The 26548-nt window shown below is 41.6% G+C and overlaps 1 protein-coding gene across 1 annotated transcript in view; it reads right to left on the bottom strand.

The window, feature by feature from the left end:
* LOC145394919 (advanced glycosylation end product-specific receptor-like) overlaps positions 1 to 16661 on the bottom strand; it is a 263707-nt gene extending 247046 nt beyond the window's left edge. The window contains exon 1 of the mRNA XM_080268669.1: positions 16637 to 16661. Coding sequence (XP_080124795.1) covers positions 16637 to 16661 — 25 coding nt within the window. The remainder of the gene's footprint in view (positions 1 to 16636) is intronic.
* Positions 16662 to 26548: the final 9887 nt, after the last annotated feature.

Below are 26548 nucleotides of genomic sequence, written 5' to 3'. Positions count from 1 at the left end.
TATACCGAAGGAAGTTCCTGGACGAGGTGACGGTTGTTCTCGAGGACGAGGACGAGCGCAGGGAGGGACGGGACACGCGAGGCCAGCGGACTTTGGAAAACCTTTGCCGCTACAACATCAAGTCTGCAATCTACAACTGGGCCAGTGCATGGAAGGAAATCCCTGTCAAGACTCTAGAAAATGGTTAGTCTTGTCTGCTTCTCGGAACGGATGTGGAGTACGATTTCCTAGGTTTTGATGTGGATGACTTCTATGCACATTTAATTACGCATGGCGACGATGTTGATGTAGACGATGTGCGTGAGTGGTTGGATGACGATGAGGGCGATCCTGGGTATCAGACATTGTCTGATATTGAGATCACATCTTCAGTTGCAGGTGTTAGTACCCAGCTTGAAGATTCCGACGAGGACGGCGACAATGATGCAGACTCCTCTCAGCATGACACTCCTCCAGCCATCCCCAAGCTCAGCACACTCCAGGAACACCTAGAGTTCGTTCTCGACTTCCTGGAACACCCGGACTGCGAGAGAGAGATGGGGCCCTTGGGACTTGCGGAGGAAGTGCGTGCTTTCAGGCAGCACATCATCAATCATCAGAATCGTCGTTCCTTGCATCAATCGACGATAGACAGTTTTTTCAGGCCCGTGACCCCCGCTGTGCCCAGCCCTGGCTCCATTCCGTTGCCTCCCCAAGATAGGCCCTCATGCTCCAAGCCACAGCCCAGCAAATCAGCCACGGTGGAGTCACCACTCGACGTGAGTTTGCGTCTATCTTCAGTCATCTGCAGTGGGTGCACCATCACCACGACCCAGCGACACACCCCTAGGTCACCTGCCAGTGATACTCTCAGACTCTGACAGTGATTAAACAGCAAGAACTTCTCCACTAGACCACACGGGAATTTACAGAGTTGTGCAGTGAAAAAAACAGTGCATTGTGTTAAGGATTTACAGTTGTGAGTGAAAAGACAATTTTTGAACTGAATTTACCGTAAATAGACTTGTTTGTTTTTGCTTTAGAAAATGGTTAGAAGAGTGGGAAAAGTTAAAGTGCAGAGTGCAACACTTAGTAAGTTACAATGGAGCATAAGTTAGACAAGAGTGCGCACTGTGAAGAGAACGGACTTCTGAGTGCGATTGACTAGAGTTCAGTGCAAGACTTCATGAACAGTGTACTGCAAGTGCTTCAGGAAATCCTTCTTACTGTCAGAGTCCGAGAGGAGGCGGTTATTTATCGGGATGGCCATGGACTTGCTGTAAGTAGGCAGAATGTTTCATACTGTACTTTTTTCCATACTACACTTACCTCAAACATTCATTTCACTCTTTAATATCCTTTATTGGTGTAAATAGGGTGTTAGGAGCTATGCATGTGCAGTAGGAAGGTGTTTTTATGAGTTAGGTTAGGTTAGGGTCCATAAGTACCAGTCCAGGAGCCAGGGACTTGTAAGTACCCAGAATGTTGAATATTGTATGAACCTACCTCAAAAACCTCATTTAATGCTTCTTTTGCATTTATTTCAGTCTTTTATGTGCCTTATTGGTGTGATTTGGGTCTTAAATAGGTGCTGTGCATGTCCAGAGGGAGTTGTATAGGTGTTTCTCTGAGTTAGGGTACATAAGTACAAGTCCAAAAGCTGGGGCCCAGTATCAGGACAGGACCACTATCCTGACTAACCTATGGCTCTGTTACATCGGATATTGGAGGGATTACTGTATATATTTATATATATATATATATATATATATATATATATATTTATATATATACTTTTTAGATGTTTCAGATCATAAACATTAGGAACATTGTCAGTACCATTATCAAAGTCTTATTCCTCAATGGCGGTGGCAGAAGGTGACCAAGAAGAAGAAAATTATTCAATCAGTGATTTATCTGTATCTGACGCTGATAATGAACATAATAAGGATAGTTTTTCCCGTTGTCCTCTTCATAGATGTCACTTTTCTTTGCATTTATGAAATATATACTGATCATTTAGTTATTATCTCCTGATAAAATTAAGTTTTCTTTATATTTCCATAATATTGAAAACAAAAAATTTTTATATCAAGTTTCATCATTGTAAGGATAGTTTTATTTTATGATCATGTTAATTTGCTTTATACATGAGCTTGATAGTATGTTGAGAACCTTTCCAAGAATACTGACAATCAGACATTCAGATAAGTGTAGGATCAGCACTTCCATACTCAAATTTTATTACAAATCTGATAAAATGAAATAATTTTGTTAAAATAATAAAGAAACAAAACAAAAAACAAAAGGGACACGGTGGGATGGCTCCACGTGCCATGTCATGGGCAACATATTTACAAAGTTTGGTACATATAACTTCATGCATATGGCAAAAATCCACCATTAAGTTTTGTGGTCCGCCAGGACCCCATCGGCCTTCCGTGTAACTTGGTAACCCCTGGACCACAAAGGGTTAATGTTAGACATCGTTGGTTCATGCAGTTTAATGAGCAACTTTCCTTCCATTACATCAAGGTGAGTGGTGAGGCTGCTAGTCTGACATGAAGGCAGCTGAAGCCTTCATGGAGAAATTTCTTTATTTTTTGTTATTACTGCTGTTCTGTGGTTAATTAAATACTTTTCTATGTTTTGATTAAAAGTTATTTGCAGTATTCATCCATATTATTACCATGAAAAGTGTTTGGGCATGACGTGTGACTTCGTAATGTGAAATTTATATTTAACTTCAGACAGTTCTGTGTTGTATATGCATTTTCGACATACGACCATATCAACTTAATATATATATATATATATATATATATATATATATATATATATATATTTATATATATACCTAGGCTGCATCCCCCAAGGAAAGGGAGGTAGCCGAGACAGGACGACACACTCCCCATTTACTCATCCATTCAAACACATTCATTCGCATCTTAGCCCCAAAGAGGAGAACGGACAGATCCTCACCGCACCACACCGCACATGGGTCAGCTGCGCAATGCAATCAGTGACATCCGCAGCAGGGCCCGACAGCAGAGCTGGTTTACCCCTGCCACATCATAACAGACCTATTCCCTTACCCACACCTGACCTGACTAACTGATCAGACCAAATGCGGGAGAATATCCCCTCAGGGCTGCGTCATCATTGATTCATTCACAATTTCTCTCCATTTATTTCTGTCACGCACAGCCACTTTTCCTTGCTCAACAGACATCCCTCTCGCATCCAGCGCTCTCTTCACACTGTCAATCCACCCTATTCGTGGTCTTCCTCTCAGCCTTACACCTCTCACATCAGATCTAGTTATCTTTTTCACCAATTGCTCATTATCCATTCTCTCCATATGCCCAAACCATCGCAACACCCTCTGCTCAACTCTACCAGCCATCTCCCGAACAACTCCAACTCTCCTTCGCACTTCATCATTTCGCACTCTATCCATACGCGTCACTCCACACATACTCCTCAGACACCTCATCTCCATTACATTCAAAATTTTCCTCTCTGCTACACCCATATTCCATGTTTCAGCCACATATAACGCAGTCGGTACCACAATTCCCTCATACAGCCTTCTCTTTACATCTATTCTAAGCGAATGACATCTAAACACTTTTTTCATTCCTCCCAGCACCTTTCCTACTTCACTTATTCTAAACTTCACTTCTGCATCTATTCTTCCATCCACAGCAACGTGTGACCCTAGATATTTAAAACATTCTACCTCCTCAAGCAACTCGCCATTCAAAACTTTATTCATCCCCCTACCATCTACCAACCTCGTACACTTCATCACTTTACCCTTATTCTCATTTACTTTCAATTTCTTCCTTTCACACATCTTTCCAAACTCCTCTACCAACTGTCTCAATCTCTCCTCTGAATCAGCCACCAGTGCAGTATCATCTGCAAACAGCAGCTACTGCAGATTCCATTCTCCACCATAAACATTCACCAGACTCAGACCTCCACCTAAAACTCTTGCATTCACCTCCCTTACAACACAATCCACGTAAATATTAAACAACCAAGGCGACATCACACATCCCTGTCGCAGCCCCACTCTCATGGGAAACCAATCACTCACAGCATTTCCCTCTCTTACACACGCTCTACTATTTACATAAACACTTTTCACCTCTTAGTAACCTACCATCAAGTCCATACAATCTTGAAACAGTCCACAAAGCCTCCCTATCAGTTCTATCATACGCTTTCTCTAAATCCATAAATGCCCAAAACACATCCTTGCCTTTCGCTAAATACTTTTCACACACTTGTCTCACAGCAAACACCTGATCCACGCATCCCCTTCCTCTCCTAAAGCCACACTGCTCATCACCACTCACTCCCTCTGTACCCTCTCTGACTCTCATAATTAACACTCTACAATACACCTTACCTACAACACTCAACAGACTTATACCCCTAAAGCTAGTACATTCATGCTTATCACCCTTGCCTTTATACAACAGGACCACACAAGCACTTGCCCAGTCAATTGGCACCATACCTTTCACAAAGCACACATTCAACAGTCTTACTAACCAGTCAACAATAGTCACTCCACCACCCTTCAGGCATTCCACAGCACACCCATCCATACCTGCAGCTTACCCTGTTTTCATCTCCTTTACTGCCTTCTCCACTTCCTCCTTCGTGATCAAAGAATCACTCATATATATATATATATATATATATATATATATATATATATATATATATATATATATATATATATATATACATATATATATAATTTTCCTTGAAGATGACTCCTCAGCCACGGAAAAACATTCTTAAGGTAATCAAGAAAATAAAAAAAAATCACGTTCAGATAATCTATTGTAGCATGATCACAGGATCATTGCAGTTGACTAATTGATGCTTACTCAGCACCATGCCAATGGGAGGGGATCATTTCACTTCCAACATGTCTATTTAAGTTCAAAAGTTAGGGTGATGTTGCGTGAATTTTATAAGTTCAAAATTTAATTAAATTCTGTGCTTCAAGAATGATATGTCGATGTTATTGAGGGGCCTTAGAGTAGTGAATCGCCCCATATATATATATATATATATATATATATATATATATATATATATATATATATATATATATATATATGGGGATATGGGGTGATTCACTACTCTAAGGCCCCTCAATAACACCGACATATCATTCTTTAAGCACAGAATTTAATTAAATTTTGAACTTATAAAATTCACGCAACATCAATTTTGTCCTGGCTTTGACAATCACCCTAACTTTTGAACTTAAATAGACATGTTGGAAGTGAAATGATCCCCTCCCATTGGCATGGTGCTGAGTAAGCATCAATTAGTCAACTGCAATGATCCTGTGATCATGCTACAATAGATTATCTGAACGTGATTTTTTTTATTTTCTTGATTAACTTAGGAATGTTTTTCCCTGGCTGAGGGGTCATCTTCAAGGAAAATTACTTATAAGCACAGTCTCTCAAACCTCACTGATTTAAACACACACACACACACACACACACACACACACACACACACATATATATATATATATATATATATATATATATATATATATATATATATACACCCATCATCCAATCCTACGTTGCCCCACGAGGAGCGTAAGAGCCCGGGGCTAGGCAAGTTGGTCCTGACATTTAAGATGAGAGTGACTAGCCTCACCCATCCTGAGTGGGATTACGTGAGCAATAAACCCCCACCACTCCTTGGATATAAACCTTCACTGGCTCAATCCGATTGGAGCACCGTTATTATCCGCTAAACCACCAGGCGCCAAAATTTGGTTATATGGTTACCACCCAGCGTAGTAAATGGTTTCTTGGTGTACAGGAAACCATTTGGCTTGTCACTTAGTGTAGAGTCACCCACAGGCAGAAGGAATAGGAACGAATGAAGGAAAGAAAGACGGAAGAGGGAATGTAAAGTCGCCCGTAGGCAGAAGGACAAGGAAAGACTGAAGGAAAGAAAGACAGAAGAGGATGGAAGGAATGAAGGATGGAGGAGCGGAAAGGACAGTCACCCGAGAGCAGCTCTACAGCGAGTGAGTGGATGGTGAGCGCCCCCACCTACCACAGTACATATAAGCCTATATATATATATATATGTATGTATGTATATGGTTTGGAGCGTGTAGCATTTTATGACCGGATGCCTTTCCTGATGTCTACCAATGACCTTTGGGTGGATTTGATCCTCCGACCCTTCGGTCAGAGCGAAGCGCTCTAACCCACTGAGCCACGGCTGCTACATTATATATATATATGTTTATACATAGAGAGAGAGGGAGAGCGATAGTAGTAGAAGGGTTGTGGAAGATATGCAGATTGGCCTGGGAGGAAAGTAGACTCCTGGAGGATTGGAAGTCAGGTATAATTATTCCCCTGTACAAACCAAAAGGTGAAGAAGAAGTGTGTGCTAATCACAGGGCATTTGTTTTCTTAGTGTAATAGGAAAAGTATGTGGTAGGATACTTACTGACAGAGTTAGGGAAATAACAGAGGAATTACTTGGAGAAGAACAGGGAGGTTTTAGGAAGGGATGAGGGTGTGTAGATCAGCTATTCATTGTTAGATCTTTAGTGGAAAAGTTTCTAGAGAAGGCAAAGAAGTTGTATGCGGCCTTCATGGATTTGGAGAAAGCATATGACGGATGAATAGACAAGGATTGTGGAAAGTATTAAGAATATATGGAGTAAATGGAAAGGTGATGAATGCTGTGAAGAGTATGTATGAGAGTGCTAAGGCTGCAGTGCGTGTGGATAGTGAACTGAGTGTATTTCTCTATTTGAAAGTTGTATTGAGACAGTGGTGTGTCATGTCTCCATGGTTGTTCAATCTGTATATGGATGGGGTTATAAAAGAGATAAAAGGTAGGGCAGCGGATGCTGAAGTGGCCCTAATGAGAGAAGGAAACTCCCTGTACTGTTGTTTGGAATCTCCCTGTACTTTTGTTTGCAAATGATACTGTGTTGTTAAGTGAAGACGACGGGGAGCTGCAAGGCTTGGTGGATGAGTTTTGGAGAGTGTGTGAGAAACGGAATCTAAAGGTAAATGCTGGGAAGGGTAAAGTTATGGTCTTCGAAAGAAATGAAGTCAGTGAAAGTACAGTGAGGCTGGATGACGAGTAAATGGAAAATGTGAGTGCATTTAATAAACTTGGGTAGAATGGAAGTTTACAGGGTGAAGTGCTTGAAAGGGTACAACAAGGAAGAAAGGTTGCCGGATCCTTGAAAGCAGTGATAAGAGACAGGGAAGTGGGCATGGAAGTGAAAATGTTACTACATGACAGTAATGTAATACCAACTCTAACGTATGGAAATGAAGTTTAGACTTTGCTGAAGGGACAGAAGTCAAGAGTGAGAGCAATGGCAATGAGTTATTTGAGAGGAGCATGTGGAGTCACATGGAGAGACAGACTGACAAATGAGGAAGTGAACGAGCTTTGTGGTGTGGATGTGGATGCGATAGGAAACATTAGGGGAAACACTGGTGTGGTTTGGCCACGTGGAGAGGAAGGAGAGTGAGAGACTGACGAGGTGAGAGTGTGTGAGTGAGGTGGAGGGGTGGAGAGGGAAGTGGAAGACAAGGATGAGACTGAGGGATGGAGTGTAGAGGTATATGAGAGAGGGGTGTGTGAGCAGGGCAGTGAAATGGCAGGGGACAGGGCGACATAGAGGCGATTTGTTTGTGGACACCCCTTACGGGATTAAGGCGTCTGGCAAGAGATAGATAGATAAATAGAAAAGGCAGACATTCAAGCCAACCAAAACTCGCAGTTTGGAACACTGGCTTAAATCATATTTAAACACTCAGTGATACCAATTTTAAAACATGGTCTAGTAATGGACAAACAGTAATAAATTGTTGAAGGTATTTACCGAAATTCACATTGTGATTTATTAGTAATAATAGTGAAATTACTTAAGGATCTCAGAGTAAATAATCACCATGTACGTACATACATACATACATACACATTTTATGTATATTATAGGAAAACTAGTGCTTGCTTGCAAAAATTTTCAGGACTAACAAATAACAACACGATCATAAAATGTTTGGAAATACGACTATACTTGTTTCCATACCGTTATTAAACCTACAATGACCAATTCTGATTTTTAAAAAGTAAAAATATACTGTATATACATATATTTTCACAATGCCGGGTGTTGCATTTTCCGACAACTCCGCGACGCTGCGTCGCGTGCAATCGCCTAAATTTTTGTCTGCTATTTTTCAGACACTTCCTGGGCTCACCCCGACCTAATGGAAAAAGAATTAGGTCGATATGTATTACCGCTCTCGTGAAAGAAACGAACACACGGACAGATAAACACATGCAAACAGAGCTTGACAATTGTTTAGATAGATAAATAGATAGGTGTGTGTGTGTGTGTGTGTGTGTGTGTGTGTGTGTGTGTGTGTGTGTGTGCAAATGGTAATGCATGTGAGCCTCAGGTGGTGCTTTGCAGTAATTTCATATGAATCCCAAGCGAATGTACAGTACATACCCTACAGTCGTTCTATTTTATCAAGGCAGTTTGGGTCGGGCCCTCTGGGACCTCACTCTGTTAGCTCTGTTGCCACATCGTCGCTACACACGTGCGCTCTCTCTCTCTCTCTCTCTCTCTCTCTCTCTCTCTCTCTCTCTCATATTATATATTAACTACTACTAATTGTATTTTCTTAATTTTTTCTCTTGTTTTCGACTTTTTTTCCACACCACCCCTGAGGTAAAAGTCTATAGGTGCGTTTTTTTTTTTTTTTTAATAGCTTCCATGGCGGAAGACTGACCGAGTATGACCCACTCACGCAGGGCTGTCCCTCGTGTCACCACCAGACAACGTCTCAAAGGCAACGCTGACAAGTCTTATGAGATTTATACTATACTACAGCTTTTTTATTGAATTACATCTATACAGAGTGTTTAAAATTCATTTATAAGTAGTTACTAGCTTAAAATAGGAGAGTGAGAGCGAGAGAGAGAGAGAGGTGAACACAAATAATTACACGTGTGTCGGCAGCGGTGACAACAGAGCTAACAGTGTGAGGTCCCAGAGCATCCCACCCAAACTGCCTTCATAAAATAGAACGACTATAGACACTGACAGTACAAATGAACCAGGATGTATGTATGTTTGTATGTATATTCACGTACGGGCTTGCCTGTGTGCGTTCTGGCAACAGTGGACGAATGTGTGAAGCTATAAAATGAGATACTTTATCTATCAGTGTCAGTGTGGTAAGTGCTGAGTGTTTGTAGGTGACTGCTAGGTTTGCTGAGTCAGAATGTTTATGCAAGGGTTACAACAGCATGGATAAGTGTGCAGATGAAAGGAATAAGTGAGCGATATGGATGTGTTGGCGTGTGGGGACGTTGAAGAGTTGGTGTCGATAGACGAGTGTTTAACTCGTACAAAAGCCATCTCTCAATCACTCTTCACACTGGAGCAAGTATTCAGTAGCCTTATCAGGTTCACAAAGCACTTGCCTAAATAACAGCCTCTTCTGAACAGCCACCATCATCAACCCCATGATCATCACAGCTACCGACACCACCATAGTCACCACCACCACCACCACCAGGTAAGCTATCATCACTACCATCATCACCATAGCTACCACCATCACCATTATCACCACAGCTACCACCACGACCATCAACATCACAGCTACACCACTGTCGCGGGTTGGCGCGATTATTTGAATAAACTCGTGACATTAACTTTGGTGGGAAAACGCGAATTCTGGTGGAATCCCAGTAATTATCGCTCAGTTTAACCGCCATGTATTCACCCGATCAGGAGTGTTTTCAGAACAATTTTGCACTGTGTCATAAATGATCGTCTTTGTGTGCAACTTTAGCACCTCCGCTGAGTACTTTGTTATGGGTGTGATTCGCTCATTCTAGCCATTAGCAAGTGTGGCTCGACACTTGCCTCTCTCTCACGACTTGAAGTCACTCAAGATTTTAGCGCCGTGGAAGCAGGTAGTGTGTGTGGCAGCATCCTTCCTCAGCAACGACGCCTAGTTCCTGCCTCTGCCGTATTCCCACCTAGCGTGATTGGTGAGAGGCTCAGCGTGTCCAGTGTCCTTCCTCAGTAACGACGCCCAGTCATCCACTTAGTCCACTTTTCTGACCAGTATTTCTTTTCGCGTTTCCTAGGTTTAAGAGTTAGCTTCTGAGTGAGAGTGAGTGCGATCTCCTTATTCTGAATTCATTTTGAAATGTAATGTAAATTTATTTCTTTGTAATCAATATATTTAACAGTTCTTTTTCTTGAGCTTAATGTAATGTAAACTCGTGTTTTATTTCTCCATAAGCTTATTCTTGTTGCAGCTCCTAGCTTGCATAAACGCTTTGCTATTCGTAACTGGTACTTACGCCAGTCCTTTTGTATTAACTCAAATCTGTTGTGCCATCTAGGAGTTAAATGCATCAGCAAGAACTTATTTATCATTAATAGCATTAGTTATTGATTGTCAGGGGTGGAGTCACTTTCTCCAGAGGCCAACAATACTAATAAACAGAACATGTGAATAATTAGTCTCTGCTGTGTACTGATGAGAATGTTTATAAATTCTCGTCCTTAGAGAATCGGCAAAGTAAGCCGGCATAAAGTAATCATTGCTTGATTTTCACAAGACAATTCATTGTCCTGCTCTCAAGATTATTGAATAATATTCATTAATATTGCATATTAACCCGCCCCGTCCCGTCGACATATGGGTACGTTGCAACATTTTGCATTTGCCAGTCCCGGCGACGTACTGGTACGTCGTGCAATTGCAAGGTCCCTAATTTGCACAATTTTCAATTTTTGCGCGTGATTTTTCATACATTTACACGGGACACCTTCCTCTATTCCTCTACAAGATGCCAAGCAGGGACAATGCCTTACACTGCATAACCTCCCCCCCCCCACGCCATTGTCTCGGCATTTCACCTGTTACCAGTGACTTGGCCAGTAAAGATATTCAGGGCCAGAGTGATTCCCCACTCGATGACAATGTGGAGGACAAAGTTTACATAGCATTAGAAGAAGAAACAGTCAGAAATAATGATCAGGTAATGTGGCAAAAAAAGGTCAGGTATGGTGATTAGTTAGTGAGTGAAACAATGCTTATAATGCCTATATTACTGCTTGAAAACCTATATACTCTCATACTACATATAAATTCGTATCAAGTAAATAAATAAATACCGTTTATGAGTTGTGTGAAATAGTTACCCTCCCATAGAACTCGTTTTCTTTGGTGCCAGCCTGTTAGAAAACCTAGTCAGGTAAGGAGGAACTCCTACCTGGATTGAGTATTTTAAACCTTAGGTGAGCGATTTCTCTGTGAATTTTCGATGTTTCTCACCAAAAGTGGAGGTTTTATCCAAAAAATAATTTTTCGAAAATACCTCGGAATTGGGGGATGTCGGAGGTGCGGAAAACCTCGGGACGAGACGGGTTAATAAAAACCCTGTGACATTTGGTGACCTCATTCCAGGATATTAACTCCTACCTCTAAAGTTATTCACGAGATAATACTCACTTGTTCATACTTAGGTATTTATCATGAAAGTCTATAGGCACTAACTCACTGGTGATTATTGATTCAGTTTTTTTAATACATAATAGTTTTTGCAGTCAGTTGTTTGTTTAATTTTCTTCCTTTACCAGTTTAATTAGATAAAAACTGGTCACCACTAACCTGTGCCTATATTCTTTATTCTTGATTATTGGCATCTTTCTTTGCAAATTGCAGTCAGTACTGAGTCGCTAGTTTACTTAGACTGAGTTAGCATCATGTCTACCAGAGTCTATGTACAGGAAGCCAAAAATATGTGGCTTACAGACCTGGAGAAAATAAAGAACTTTGTCCTCTCTCGGTTTAATTACGAACAGCAACACGAGAATGATGCTCGTGAAGAGCGTTGAATTCAGCATGAGGAATGTGAAAAGGAGTGCAAATACGAGCGAGAACAGCGCGAACACGAGCGAAAACAACGCTAACTCGAGTTAGAACATGAGCGAAAACAACGCGAACTTGAGTTAGAACATGAGCGAGAACAGCGTGAGGAATGAGAGAGAGAACGAGAACATGAATGTGCGGAGTGAGAAGCACGCGAAAAACATGAATTTGAAATGTTGAAGCTCAAGTGAGATTTCATGGTTTCAGACACATCTAGTCCAGCTGGCCCAATCTCCACGAGTGCTATCCCTACCCATATTATGGCGACCCCACACATCAAGCTTCCCCCATACAAGGAAGGTGAGCGAATCGAGCCATACATAACTCATTTTGAAGACATGGCTCAACTGTACCAGCTGGATGATGCAGCTAAGTGGCTTCAGTTTCTTAGCCTGTTTGAGGCCCCTGCCCTCGATATTCTCCACAGAATTCGTGGAGACAATCTCACGTATGAGATGATGAAGGCCGCACTCGTCAAAGCGTACGGTCTCACAGTTGGCGACGCCAAGAGTCAGTTCATGAGGGTGCGTTTACAGGAAAAAGAGACTGCTGTTCAGTTTCTTGACTGGCTTACTGCTTACTTAGATGAGTGGATGGAGAAAGATGAAACTCCTTCCACGCATGAGGGGATAATTGACCTTATCCTGCGCACACAGCTAGAAAAGTCATGGCCTACTGAACTTATGGCTCAGCTTAAGATCTGCCAGGTAAGAGACACCAGCCAAATGGTGAAGAAGGCTGAAGCATTCTTTACTGCATACGGGTATCAAACTCGCATGAAGCATACCTGGAACAGGAAACCTGATAAATCTGGGAAACCATCTCAGACTGAACCCCAGCAACAAGGCCGTTTTCAAAATAATGGCCAAGGTCCAAAACCGCAGAGGAAGGACCAGGGGCAAAACACCCAGAAGCCTGAGTGGAAGGGGTACAACAGGTACCCTAACCAGCAACAGTATCAGCCACGCAACCGACTGTTGGGACTGTCTTCAGCACCAGTGTATCGGAGGCAGGATGCAAATGCAGCCTTCATTCCTCAGCAGCAGCATGGTGGTCACGTCCCTACCAGTACAGGTACTCCCCCACAGTTCTCTAGTCCCACAGCAACAGTGAACCCCCCTCCACAGATGGCCAATGCTCCATCTCCCCAGGCAGTGAGTACGACCCCTCAGGTATCTAGTTCACAGGGCACCATGTTTGCCACATCATTTATTCAGCAGCCTAATCATTGGCTAGCTGCATCCTCCACAGGCCCTCCCACAGGTGACAGTGCCTTCCTTGTTCAGCCAGGGTTTGTGGGAGACATTCCTGTGAAGGTCCTGAGAGACAATGGGTCCTCAGTTGCTCTGTCAGGCAGAGTCTAGTTCGGCCTGAGGAGTACACAGGTCGACAGATCCACGCTAACCTTATTGATGGATCAGTGAGATTGTTCCCTGAGGCATGTATCCAGGTGGCATCTCCATTTTACACTGGTACGACACTCGTAGTTGTCATTCCAGAACCTTTATTTGACCTGATCATAGGCAATATTCTGGGTGCCAAGTATAGTTGCACTGAAGACTTCGGCTGCAGTAACACGAGCCATCACTGAGACTCCGAACTGTGTCACCCCGGTGACCACTGAATCGCCGCAAGATCTGATGTGTAGCCAAGTTGTTGTTCAAGAACAACATTCTGACCCAACACTTGCTGCCGTGCGGAAGAAACAAAAGGGTAGAGTGATAAAGTATTCACGGGGAGGTCAAGCCAAGTTCCTTCGTAAACAAGGACGGCTGTACCATGAGTCACGAACACCCCAGGGCGAGGTTCGACTGCAGTTTCACTCCCACAAAGTACCACCAAGCAGTGTTAGAATGGGGTCATTGTTCAGCCTCAGGAGGTCACATGGGCAAAAGGAAGACTCAGGGCCATATCCGAGCTGACTTTTTCTGGCCAGGGATGGGACGAGAAATAGATAGTTTTGTGCGCTCCTGCAATGTGTGTCAATGTACCACTAATCAGGGACATGTCCTTCCTGCGCTGTTTGAAACCACACCCATAATCTCTGAGTCAGTTGAGAGACAGGGCAGTGGTGAAGTAGGTGCAGACCTGATGTCTCGCCTGCTTACTGCTAACACGGGCAACTGTTGTATGCTGGGTTCCGTAAGATAGTCGTCCTCAGAGATTTGAGTAATCCAAGGACCAGCCTGGTTCCCAGTTAAAAGTGTACCAGTAACAGCTGACATCTTGCCCATTGGTCCCACAGGACACGTTACGTCCAGGACTTGTATATACATGTATACCATAAGTTAAGGGGGAAGTTCAAGAACCCCGCAGAGACAGTCTGAGGCTGTGTATGAATTACTTTGTGGAACGTCTTGAGCTGTGGGCCTCGCAGAGGATTCCTGGATAATGCACAATATCCACATGAGTGTTCACACCCACGGTGGGTGTTAAAATGTGACCTGCCCGAGATTGCGTAGGGATTCTCAGCAGTGTAGAGTTAGGTTGACCAGTAAACTGCGCCCATTCTAAGAGATTTGAGCAATTCAAGAACGGGCATGTTTCCTGGTTAAAAATGTTAGGTTAACAATAAACTGCCCGTTCTAAGAGATTTGAGCAATTCAAGAACTGGCACGTTTCCTAGTTAATAACCGTTAACCAGTAAACTATAAGGGTCCTGAGAGATTTGTGAATCCTAAGACTACGTTTCCTGGTTAATAATGACATAAGTACTGATTGCTAGGCAGAGAGAGAGAAATGACACTTTTGATGCTCCATCTTGATTCCTTTCGCAGGTGCAGCTGGCAGGTGCAGCATTGCCGTGCAGAACAGCTGATTGTCCCTGACGCATGCTGCTGCCTCTTCTCTTCTGCCTCGTCATCATCATTTATTATTGATTTGGATTATGTAATTTTCCATGTAGGTACAGTTACACCACAACTGTCACATCTACACTGTGTATTACATACATCACGCTACATAACAATTAGTTGTTAATGTAAATGTAGCGAACTTTTTGCTCAGTTTGACCTGAGTACAGGATTTTTCACAGTCGTCACGGAGTTTTTCCCTCAAGCTTGCTTCTATTAACGTAAATACGAGTTTTTTTTTGCTCAGTGGCGACTGTGACTATCTCCTGTAGCAGGATAGCACACACACACCACAGTGTGAATCTTGTGTGACTGAGTTAGGATTTTTATGTATGTATATTGATTTTTTTTTTCCTGAAAAAAAAAAAAATCATTTTTGATGGGGCATAATGTCCTGAGTCAGCGCGATTAAGTATTTGAATAAACTCGTGACATTAACTTTGATGGGAAACCGCGAATTCTAGTGGAATCCCAGTATTTATCGCTCAGTTTAACCGCCATGTATTCACCCGATTGGGAGTGTTTTCAGAACAATTTTTCACTGTGTCATAAATGATCGTCTTTGTGCGCGACTTTAGCACCTCCGCTGAGTACTTTGTTATGGGTGTGTTTCACTCATTCTAGCCATTAGCAAGTGCAGCTCGACACTTGCCTCTCTCTCACGACTTGAAGTCACTCAAGATTTTAGCGCCGTGGAAGCAGGTAGTGTGTGTGGCAGCATCCTTCCTCAGCAACGACGCCTAGTTCCCGCCTCCGCCATATTCCCACCTAGCATGATTGGCGAGAGACTCAGCATGTGCAGTGTCCTTCCTCAATAACGACGCCCAATCATCCGTTTAGTCCACTTTTCTGACCAGTATTTCTTTTCGATGTTCATAGGTTTAAGAGTTAGCTTCTGAGTGAGTGAGTGAGTGCGATCTCCTTATTTTGAATTCATTTTGAAATGTAATGTAAATTTATTTCTTTGTAATCAATAAATTTAACAGTTCTTTTTCTTGAGCTTAATGTAAACTCGTGTTTTATTTCTCCATAAGCTTATTCTAGTTTCAGCTCCTACCTTGCATAAACGCTTTGCTATTCATAACTGGTACTTAGGCCAGTCCTTTTGTATTAACTCAAATCCGTTGTGCCATCTAGGAGTTAATTGCATCAGCAAGAACTTGTTTATCATTAATAGCATTAGTTATTGATTGTCAGGGGTGGAGTCACTTTCTCCAGAGGCCAACAGTACTAATAAACAGCACGTGTGAATAATTAGTCTCTGCTGTGTACTGTTGAGAAAGTTTATAAATTCTCGTCCTTAGAGAATCGGCGAAGTAAGCCGGCATAAAGTAATCATTGCTTGATTTTCACAAGACAATTCATTGTCCTGCTCTCAAGATTATTGAATAATATTCTTTAATATTGCATATACATAAAAACCCCATGACAACCATCACCATCATCACCACAGCTACTGCCATCACGACTACCACCACTCCCACTACCACCACCATCTCCACCACCATCATCACAGTTCCCATCACCACCATCACCACCACCGCCACCATTTTCTGCTGATTTTAATCGTCTCTGCAGCATCAGTGAAGTAATAGACATAGGACGGCAGATGTACAACTCTCCCTCTCTCTCTCTCTCTCTCTCTCTTTTCAGAGATGCATGGAATTCCATGGAAACGCCCCGCCACCTTTTTCACGTGCGTGTTTTGTAACACCCGTGGGGACAATTACCTGTACAGTATTAGGGAGCAAAGAACCTCTTCTGAAAAATATCAGTAGACATCAAATTGAAACTGACCCATCTGGGAACCAGTTCCAACCATCCTGCCAAGTTTCACCATACGCCTTTTCCCAGTTTTGGCTGCACACACACACACACACACACACACACACACACACACACACACACACACACAAAAGTCCAGGATCATGGCATATTAGGTGGATGAGCGTGTGGTTGCTGAAGGGTGTGGTTGTTAAGTTGCGTGTGTGTGTGTATGTGTGTGTGTGTGTGTGTGTGTGTGTGTGTGTGTGTGTGTGTGTGTGTGTGTGTGTGTGTGTGTGTGTGTGAGAGAGAGAGAGAGAGAGAGAAATGCGTCCAGAGATGTTTCGGGAACACAAAGAGGGTATAGAATGAAAAACAGTGGAAGAATGGAAAAATAAAAATAAAACAAAGGAAGAGGAAGGAGAGGAGGAAAGGAGATTAAATGACTGGCCGGAGAAACAAAGAATGTAAAAGAAAGAGAAGCCGAAGGAGAAATTAGAAAGGAAATAGAATTGAAATTATCGCTGGGAAGGGCGAAACATGGTAAATAAGAAACTGAGAGTAATAACATTCTGAAGAAAATGGAGAAAAGAATGAAAAATAGAGGAAATCGAAGGTCAAGGATGCCAGAGAGGAAGGGGAAGAAATGCGATCTGAAAAAAAAAGGAAACGAAAAGAAACAGATACTGGACGTAAAAATTTATTGACAATATAGGAGACAGAAGAAATAGAACGTATTTAGTTACCTGATAAAGAAAAAAACAAAGAACGAACAAACTGAGCGTACAAAATCATTGCCGAAAGAGAGAAATTATGAAAAAAACAACGTACCGATCTGTTTAAGAAAGACGAAAACAGAAACTAAATGTAACAAACTATTGACAAATAGTAAGAACAGAAAGATGTAAAGCAACGTACGAGTTGCTGAAGAAAACGAAAAGAAAGAACTTCCAACGACACTTAACGTACTGCAAAAGATGGATGAAAGAACAACCTAAAGAGTTATCGAGGAAAGAGGGAAAGAGAACGAAAGAATCTGGCGTAAATACATAACAAAATAAGAGTTTATCTATCTATTGCCAAGCGCCTCAATCCCGTCAGGGGTAGCCTCAAACAAATCGCCTCCATGTCCCCCAGTCCAATGCCATTTCACTGCCCCGCTCCCAGCTCACACCCCTCTCTCTCACATACCTCTCCACTCCATTCTTTCATCTCATCCTAGGCCTCAGCCTCCCTCTCCCCCCCTCTACCTCACTCGCATACACACTCCTTGTCAGTCTCTCGCTCTCCATCTTTTCCACATGGCCAACCACATCCAATGTGTTTCTCCTAACGCTTTCTATCACATCCACATCCACACTACAGAGCTCCTTCACTTCTCGTTTGTCAGTCTGTCTCTCCATGCAACTCCAAATGCTCTTCTCAGATAACTCATTTACACTGCTCTCACTCTTGATCTGTGTCCTTCCAACAAGGTCCAAGCTTCACCTTCATACGTTCCAAGCTTCACCTTTATACGTTAGAGCTAGTATCACAATACAATCATGCAGTGACTTTTTCACTTCCATGCTCCCTTCCTTGTTCCTTACCACTGTTTTTAAAGAACCAGCAACCTTTCTCCCCTGTTGTACCCTTTCAAGCACATCACCCAGTAAACTTCCACCCTTACTCATCACACTACCCAAGTGCTTAAAAGCACAGACATCTTTCATTTCCTCCTGATCCAGCCTCACTGTACATTCAATGGCTTTACCTCTCTTAAAGACCATAACTTTACTCTTTCCTACATTTGCCTTTAGATTCCGTTTCTTACACACACTACCAAACTCATTCACCAAGCTTTTCAGTTCCCCTTCGGCTTCACTTAACAATAAAGTACTATCTGCAAATAACAGTACAAGGAGTTTCGAAACACTGCCCTCTCTTATTAGGGTCGCCCCAGCATCCACTGTCCTACCTTGTATCTCTTTTATAACCCCATCCACATACAGACTGAAGAGCAATGGGGACATGACACATCCCTGTTTGAATTGAACATCCAGATAGAAAAATTCGCTCAGTTTACTATCCTCCCATACTGCAGCTTTAGCACCCTCATACATACTCTTCACGGCATTCAACAACTTCCCATTCATTCCATAATCCTTAATCTTTTCCACATTCCTTATCAATCCACCCTGTCACATGCTTTCTCCAAATCAATGAAGGCCGCCTACAGCTTCTTTCTCTTCTATAGAAACTTTTACACTTAAGACATAAGGATGAGTATCTGATCTACACAACCTTTTCCCTTCCTAAAATCTCCCTGTTCTTCTCCAACCAAATCCTGTTATTTCCTTAACTCGAGGAGTAAGTATCCTACCACATACTTTTCCTATGACACTAAGTAGACAAATGCCCCTATGATTACCACACACTTCTTTTTTCCCCCCTCTCCATTTGTAAAAGGGAATAATTATACCCGACTTCCAATCCTCCGGGACTCTACCTTCCTCCCAGGCTAATCTGTACATCTTCGATGTCCATTCTACTACTATCTCTTCCCCATGCTTAAGCATTTCATCACAAACTCCATCAATTCCTGGGGCTTCCCCCATTTTGACTTTCTTTATTGCTTCCACTACTTCCATCCTACTGATTCCTTCCTCTTTTCTCACCTCCCTCCTCCTCGCAGCCATTCCCCAGCCAATTATACTAGCATTACTTTCACAATTCCTTAAAGTGCTCTCTCCATCTGCTCGCTTTTTCTCCATTCTCCACTAGCAATATACCATTTTTATCGTTCACTCCCCGACTTGCTTCTTTATCGCCCTGTCCAACTCTCCTTACATCTATCCAGAACATTTTCTTACATTCCTTCCACTTACATTCAAATTCGTTCCATATTAATCATCCACACTCTACTTTTTCTTACTAATCTTTTCACCTCACTCTTCCTCTCTACATACAACTCTCTCTTCTGTCTCTCAACTTCTTCTACATCCCTGTTTCTCATCCACTCACTGTATGCTTTCTTCTTTTGTGCCACAGCTTGTCTCACCTCTTCATTCCACCATGCTGTTCCTTGCACTCCCTTTCGTCTTCTCTTCACCCCACACACCATCCCCCATGCTGCACAGATTTTTTCTGTGAATATCTTGCACACACCTTGAACGTCCCCCTTCTGCTTGAAATCATATTTACCCAAGCGCTCCTCCACTAGTCTCTTATAATTTGCCCTTTTCCCATCCTCTTGCAGTGTTTCTATCCTCCTTGTATGGACTACTTCCCCCAGTCCTTCCCTTCTACTCCTCCTCCATTTCATTTGAGCCTTGATTTTCGCCAGCACCAAGTAGTGGTCAGAAAATCCACTCCCCCAACCTCTGTATGCTCTTGCAACTATTAAATGTCTTCTCATTCTATCATCCCCACACACATAATCAATCATTGCCTTAACGACTTCTCAGTCTATCATCCCCGCACACATGATCAATCATTGCCTTCTGTCCATTCAGTTCCCCACCCTACCTTCTCATCATTCGCAACATGTACCTGTGGATCATTTTGTGTCTAAAGAGGGTATTGGCTATCACCCCCCCCCCCCCCTTGCACAAATGTCCACTAGAGCACTGCCATTCTCATCCACTTCTGCAGGCACACCTTGATTGAATTATAAAGACGTAAAAAGATCCTGAAGGTGAGAATGAGAAAGAACCAAGAAAAGAACTCTAAGGAAATGATGAAAGTTTAGAAAGACAACAGTTGTAAGAACTTGAAAAGGAATCCATGAATATAAATGGAAAACCAGGATGAATTAAAAGAAAGGTAACCCGTAGAATCAGGTGACTTGATTGACTTGTTCTTGCCACTTTTGTATTCATCTTATGGGAGATCCTCTGCAGTGAAGGGGTCAGTGAAACTAAGCTTAACCTCTTTGACTGTGGTTTCAAAATCTCCTGAATGAAATAAAATCGTCTATAGTTTGAAAGAACGGAATACAATATGCATCACTGGACCGAAGAGATTAAAGTGCAAGGTGAAACAAAGGAAAAGAAAAAAAAATGTGTAGGATTGGAGACGGAAAGAGAAGATCTAGAGGATAACCAAGTAACGGAGAAATCGAAATAGAAGAAAGGAGGGTAAGGAAGAATGGACGGCGATGAGAAAAAGTAAGTTGGAGGGGGAAAGGTGAGAAGGAAAATAGAGAGGAGAAAGAGCAATAGAGGGAACAAGGAAGAAGAAGAGAAGAAGACATAAAGACGATGAATGACAGCGGGAAGCAGGAGCTTAATAAGATAGTGAAAACATGCGAAAAAAACAAAAATTACTGGATAAAGGAAAATTGCAAGAATACAGGAAAACAGACGCATATTAAGCGAACAGAGAAAGTACAATGAATTAAGGAATGAATGACAGCAGGAGGAAGGATCGAGAGACACAACCTAATGGAATTATTAACAGCCTGAGGCACATATACTCACTCACGTTTGAATATAATCGACTGGGGTAACTACAATTCAAAGCTTTGGGTGGTCAAATAGCAAAGTTAAGGGCACTAGTCTCAAAGCTCGAAGTTCACGTTAAACTTATTAAATCGTTTTGCGTTAACTGGAGAATATAACAGAGAAAACACCAAGACCAGAGTGATAAGCGATGAGAGAAAAGAAAATTAATAAAGTAATGAACGAATGAAGTAAGAGGAAAGGAGAAAGAATCAAACCGAACGAATCAGCAACTTCAGTTGATGATGTATTATGTATTTTTGTTTTATACATGTTCCTACTGGATGATGCAGTTCAATTTATAGGTGACTCTTTGAACTGCTAGGGTTATATTATAGAGTTGTAATTAAGTAATTCTCAACGATTTTCTTAAACAACTTAACAGAGGAAGGACAAACAAATTAATAAAAAATAATAATAATTCATACACCAGATTACAGGTGCCCCCCATTCATCTAAAAAAAAAAAAAATGTAACAGTTGGACTTGAACAGCCATAGGCTGAAGTTTGGGGGGAAACCACTCTGGGGATACGAGTTCCCAAGTGATGCAGTTAGGGGAATAAAAGAATTCTGATAGGCAGAAACTCTGCACTATGGCAGTGTGACAGTCAAGCCATGAGTCCTACCAGATGCCCGTGTAGCGAGAGGTAAGGCATGGAAAGGTGGCATAATGGATGCAACTTCGTCTGAACATTTGCCATAGAAGTAGATGTAAAACAATGCAAGGAAGGCAACATTCTTTCTTACATGAAAGGGAGGTAATTTGTAATAGTAGGGTTTTTAATAATTCTAACAGCCTTGTTCTGAATTTTGTCTAGTTGTTTTAGTGCTACCTTTCCACATACGTTCCACAAGGGTGAGTAATATTCCAACTGAGAGGGCACATGACTTATAAATTATAGCTAGCTGCTCGTCAGTAAAGAAATTACGGACTATGTACAATAATTCAGGTTTCTTTGAAGCGGTATAAGCAGGTGATATAAAATGACAGGTCCAGCTGAGGGTATTGTAAAGTCATTGAATAAAACTGTTTGGAGGTAGCGAAGGCAAAATTAAAAAGGAAAGAATCGGAATGAAGACGTGGTAATGCAAATGAAAACGAAACACTGAAAAGATCTGGCATGAATTAATCCATTTTCTTCTTACTACCACCAGACGATTTTCCTATACTTGGAAAGAAAATCTTTTAAAGAGGGACATGAAGTTCTGGGTAACACTTGTTACAAAAATATCCCGTAAACAGAGAAAAATCATATACAGATGAGAAAAATGACATAAAGAAGACGTCAACGAAGAAGTGAATGAAGAAAAGCTGTAGAAATTGTTTTAAAAATAAAAAACAAAACAAAAAACGAACAGAGAAAGCAGACATATGAGAGAAAGACGTAAAGAAGAGTTAGGACACGCAGGGAAAAAGTTGACTGACAGGTAAAATGGATAACTGTTTAGAGAGAGAGAGAGAGAGAGAGAGAGAGAGACTATGTGTCCCTTCCACAGAAGGCTGAAAAAATCCAATTCCCAGACACGTGGATACACCATCCATAACCCCTCTAATATGCTGATATGCATCTGTTTATTTCATGCCATCCTAGACAATTATATTTACCGGAATAACAAAACACGTATTAAATGGGTTAATGAAGACTATAAGTAATTTCCCTAGCTTGAAAAGCCCTTGCTAAGCTGAATGAAATCACCTTGGTATGACAAGGATAACAAAAACAAATGTCATCGGATGTAGTCAGTTGTGAAGTGGCTACCGTACGTTGCTAAATATTTCGGCTACCTTCAGACAATTGGGTTATGCTTAGAATAAACATATATATATATATATATATATATATATATATATATATATATATATATATATATATATATGAGACAGACAGACAGACAGACAGATAGATAGATAGGTGGATAGACAGACTGACAGGCAGATATACATTAGTGATGCTTTCTCTAAAAAAAAAAATCATCCATTCATCTCAAAGCAATTCTGTCTACCTATCTGTCGATCTATCTATAGCCAGATGCCTTAACACCTTAAAGGGTGGCCACAAACAAATTGTTCCCATGTCACTCTGTCTCCTGCCATTTTGCTGCCCTCCCCCTCTCCCATACACCTCACTACTTCATTAATCCTTCTCATCCTCTGTCTTCCCCTCCCTTACCCCCTCTTCCACCTTAGTTATATACACTTTCAGAGTTAGTCTCTCAATCTTCAGCCTCTCCACATGGCCAAACCACGTCAATATATTTCTCCTAACGCTGTTTATCACATCCACATCCACACCACAATGCTTCTTCACTCCCTCCTTTGTCAGTCTGTCTCTCCATGTAACTCCCCATGCTCCTTGCAGATAACTCATTTCCACTGCTCTCACTCTTGAATTGTGTCCTTCTGACATGGTCAAAACTTCTCTTCCATATGCTAGAATGGTGACCGCAATATGCCATGTTGCGACTTTTTTGCTTCTATGGTCACTTCTCACTTTCTTATCACCACGTTCAATGAACCAGCAACCTTTCTTCCCTGCCGTACCCTTTCAAGAACTTCATCCTCCAAACTTTATTCCTGACTCATCACACTACCCAAATACTTAAATGCAATCACATTTTCCATTTACTCTCAATGCAGCCTCGCTGTGCATTCAGTGACTTCATTTCTCTCAAAGACTGCAACTTTACTCTTTCCTATATTCATCTATAGATTCCCTCTAACATACTCCCCCAAACTCATTCACCAAGCCTTACAATTCCCTTTCGTCTTCACTGAACAATATTATCTGCACAGAACAGGAAGTTTCCAAACGTTGTCCTCTCTCATTAGGGCCACTCCAACATCCACTGCCCTAATTTGCATCTATTTTATAACTCCATCCATATGCAGATTGGACAACCATGGAGACATGACACATCCCTATTTCAATCCAACATTCAGATAGGAAAATTCACTCAGGTTACCATCCACACGCACAGTAGCCCTTGGCGCCCTCATGCATACTCTTCACGGCATTCAATAGCTTCCCATTTGCTACATATATTTTTAATATTTTCCTCATTTTTTGTCTATCCATTCTGTCATGTGCTTTCTTCAATTCCATGAAGGGGGGATACAACTTATTTGCTTTCTGTAGAAACTTTTCCACTAAACACCTTAGGATGAATATCTGATTTACGCAACCTCTCCCTTTCTTGAAACTTCCATGTTCTTTTCGAACTACTTCCTCCGTTATTTCCTTAACTCTGTTAGCAAGTTTCCTACCATGTACTTTATCTAGTACACTAAAAAGACAAGTGCCCCTGTGATTACTACACACACATCCTTTTCCCTTTCTCCTTTGTAGAGGGGAATAATTAAACCTGACTTCCAATCATCCGAGACTTTACCTTCCTCCAAGGCCAATCTGCACATCTTCAACATTTCACCACACACTCCATCTATTTCTGGGATTTCTCCATTTTTACTTTTTTCTTTGCCTCCATTACTTCCATCCTAATCTCTTCCTCCCTTCCCATCTCCCGCCTTCTCCCAGCCATTCCTCAGTCACTTACACTAGCGTCGCTCCCATTCTCTGTGCTTAACAATTTCTTAATGTTTTCTCCAGCTGCTCAGTCTTTTCTCCTTCTCCACAAGCAATCTTTCATTTTTATGTCACTCCTCTACTGTCTTCTTTATCGCCCTGTCTTACTATCTCAACTTCATTCCAAAACATTTTCTTACTTTTCCACCATTCACCACAGTTAGGCACATCAGGCTAATGAGGTCATTGTTCTTTACTCTTCCTATCCTCTGACGATTTTCTTTTAGGCGTGAATGGTTCCTCAAGCAGAGTAACATTCTCAAGTGACAGACAGAATAATATGAAGAAGAATTCGTCAGCGTCAGGAAGAATACAGTCTACAAGCATTCAGTAATGACATATTTAAAAATGTACCTTTATCTTTTCCGTTTTTTTTTTTCCTCTATGTTCGAACCAACTTTCTCGACTGTCAACAAAACCGGAAGAAATGAAGGCCGACACATGCAAATCTACTGGTTCAGAATTCATGAAGTCTCTCTCTCTCTCTCTCTCTCTCTCTCTCTCTCTCTCTCTCATGTATGTATGTATTTATGTATGTTTGTATGTATACATGGATATGCTGATAACCAAAATCAAAATAGGAAGAACGAAATATCCCAAGAGATTTACTGGTTCAGAATTCATGAAGTCTCTCTCTCTCTCTCTCTCTCTCTCTCTCTCTCTCTCTCTCTCTCTCTCTCTCTCTCTCTCTCTCTCTCTCAAGTATGTAAGTATTTATATATGTATCTATACATGTATATGCTGATATTATAAAGCAAAATAGGAAAAACGAAATATCCCAAGCGCTTTACTCTTTCCTCTCCCCTGAAGATGTTAGTACACAAAAGCCCTTGGGATTTTTCGTGTACCCCTTCTTCCCTGTGGATAACAGCATATGTATTAATCATCCATTCTTAAGTGGTTTACTTGTGTGTATATATATATATATATATATATATATATATATATATATATATATATATATATATATATACACTACATAGATGGATATAGATACATATTTATAGATAGATAGATTGATAGACATAGATATATAGATTCATACGCTAGTCGCGTTGTTTGTTTGTTTCTTTGTTTGTTTGTCCTTCAGTTACTCCCAAACCCAGGGCCAGAGATCCCCCGCCCTATATATATTATGAATCAGGGTGACCCAAGAATGGTTATAGAGGGGACAAAATTCAGATCTGGGTCACTTTAGGACACCAGTAAAGTGTTCGCCTTTTTGGCCCTTGCAAAGCCAGGTACCCCTGCTGCCCAATTTTGGGCATGAAGACTTACGTGACCTCCAGTTCGGACATTGGGTATGTGAAGCTGACCTCCAAAGCCATTTGAGGGCAATGGTCGGAATGTCATTTAAGGTCACCAGTAATACACGTTCGAACGACTGGACCCAGCAGCCCAATTTTTGGCATGGAGACTCACATGACCTCCAGTTCGGACATAGACTATGTGAGGTTGACCTCCAAGATCACTTGAGGTCACCGGTCGGAGGCCATTTGAGGTCACCAGTAACAGTATAATAAGCACATGGTCTTCGTGGAGTAGAATGAAAGACTGAACTAGAGCAAATAGGATTAGAGTGTATGCCTTTTTTGCCCGGCAATGCCAGGTAACCCTGTTAGTATATACAGGGTGTAACGCAACGTATGACAAAAACTTACACCAATGATCCATCATGTAATTTTGAGTATATTTTGTTCTATAAACATATGCTCTCTGTGACCTCAGTTCAGTACCCAGCTTTCGGCTGTTTTGTGTAAAAGCTTTGTCTCTTGCATGTGCCATTGGGTGAGAGCTTCGAAGGGCGACGGGAGACGAGTATTATTAGCTTATACTGTACTGTACATGAAAATCCCATATCCTATCAGTAGACACGAGT

The sequence above is a fragment of the Coenobita brevimanus genome, chromosome 29 (genome assembly GCF_032717465.1).
Source record: "Coenobita brevimanus isolate Jiangsu-jjx chromosome 29, ASM3271746v2, whole genome shotgun sequence".
NCBI classification, from domain to species: Eukaryota; Metazoa; Arthropoda; class Malacostraca; order Decapoda; family Coenobitidae; genus Coenobita; species Coenobita brevimanus.
The sequence above is the reverse complement of the archived record's forward strand: the minus strand, read 5'-3'. Positions and strand labels throughout refer to the sequence as shown.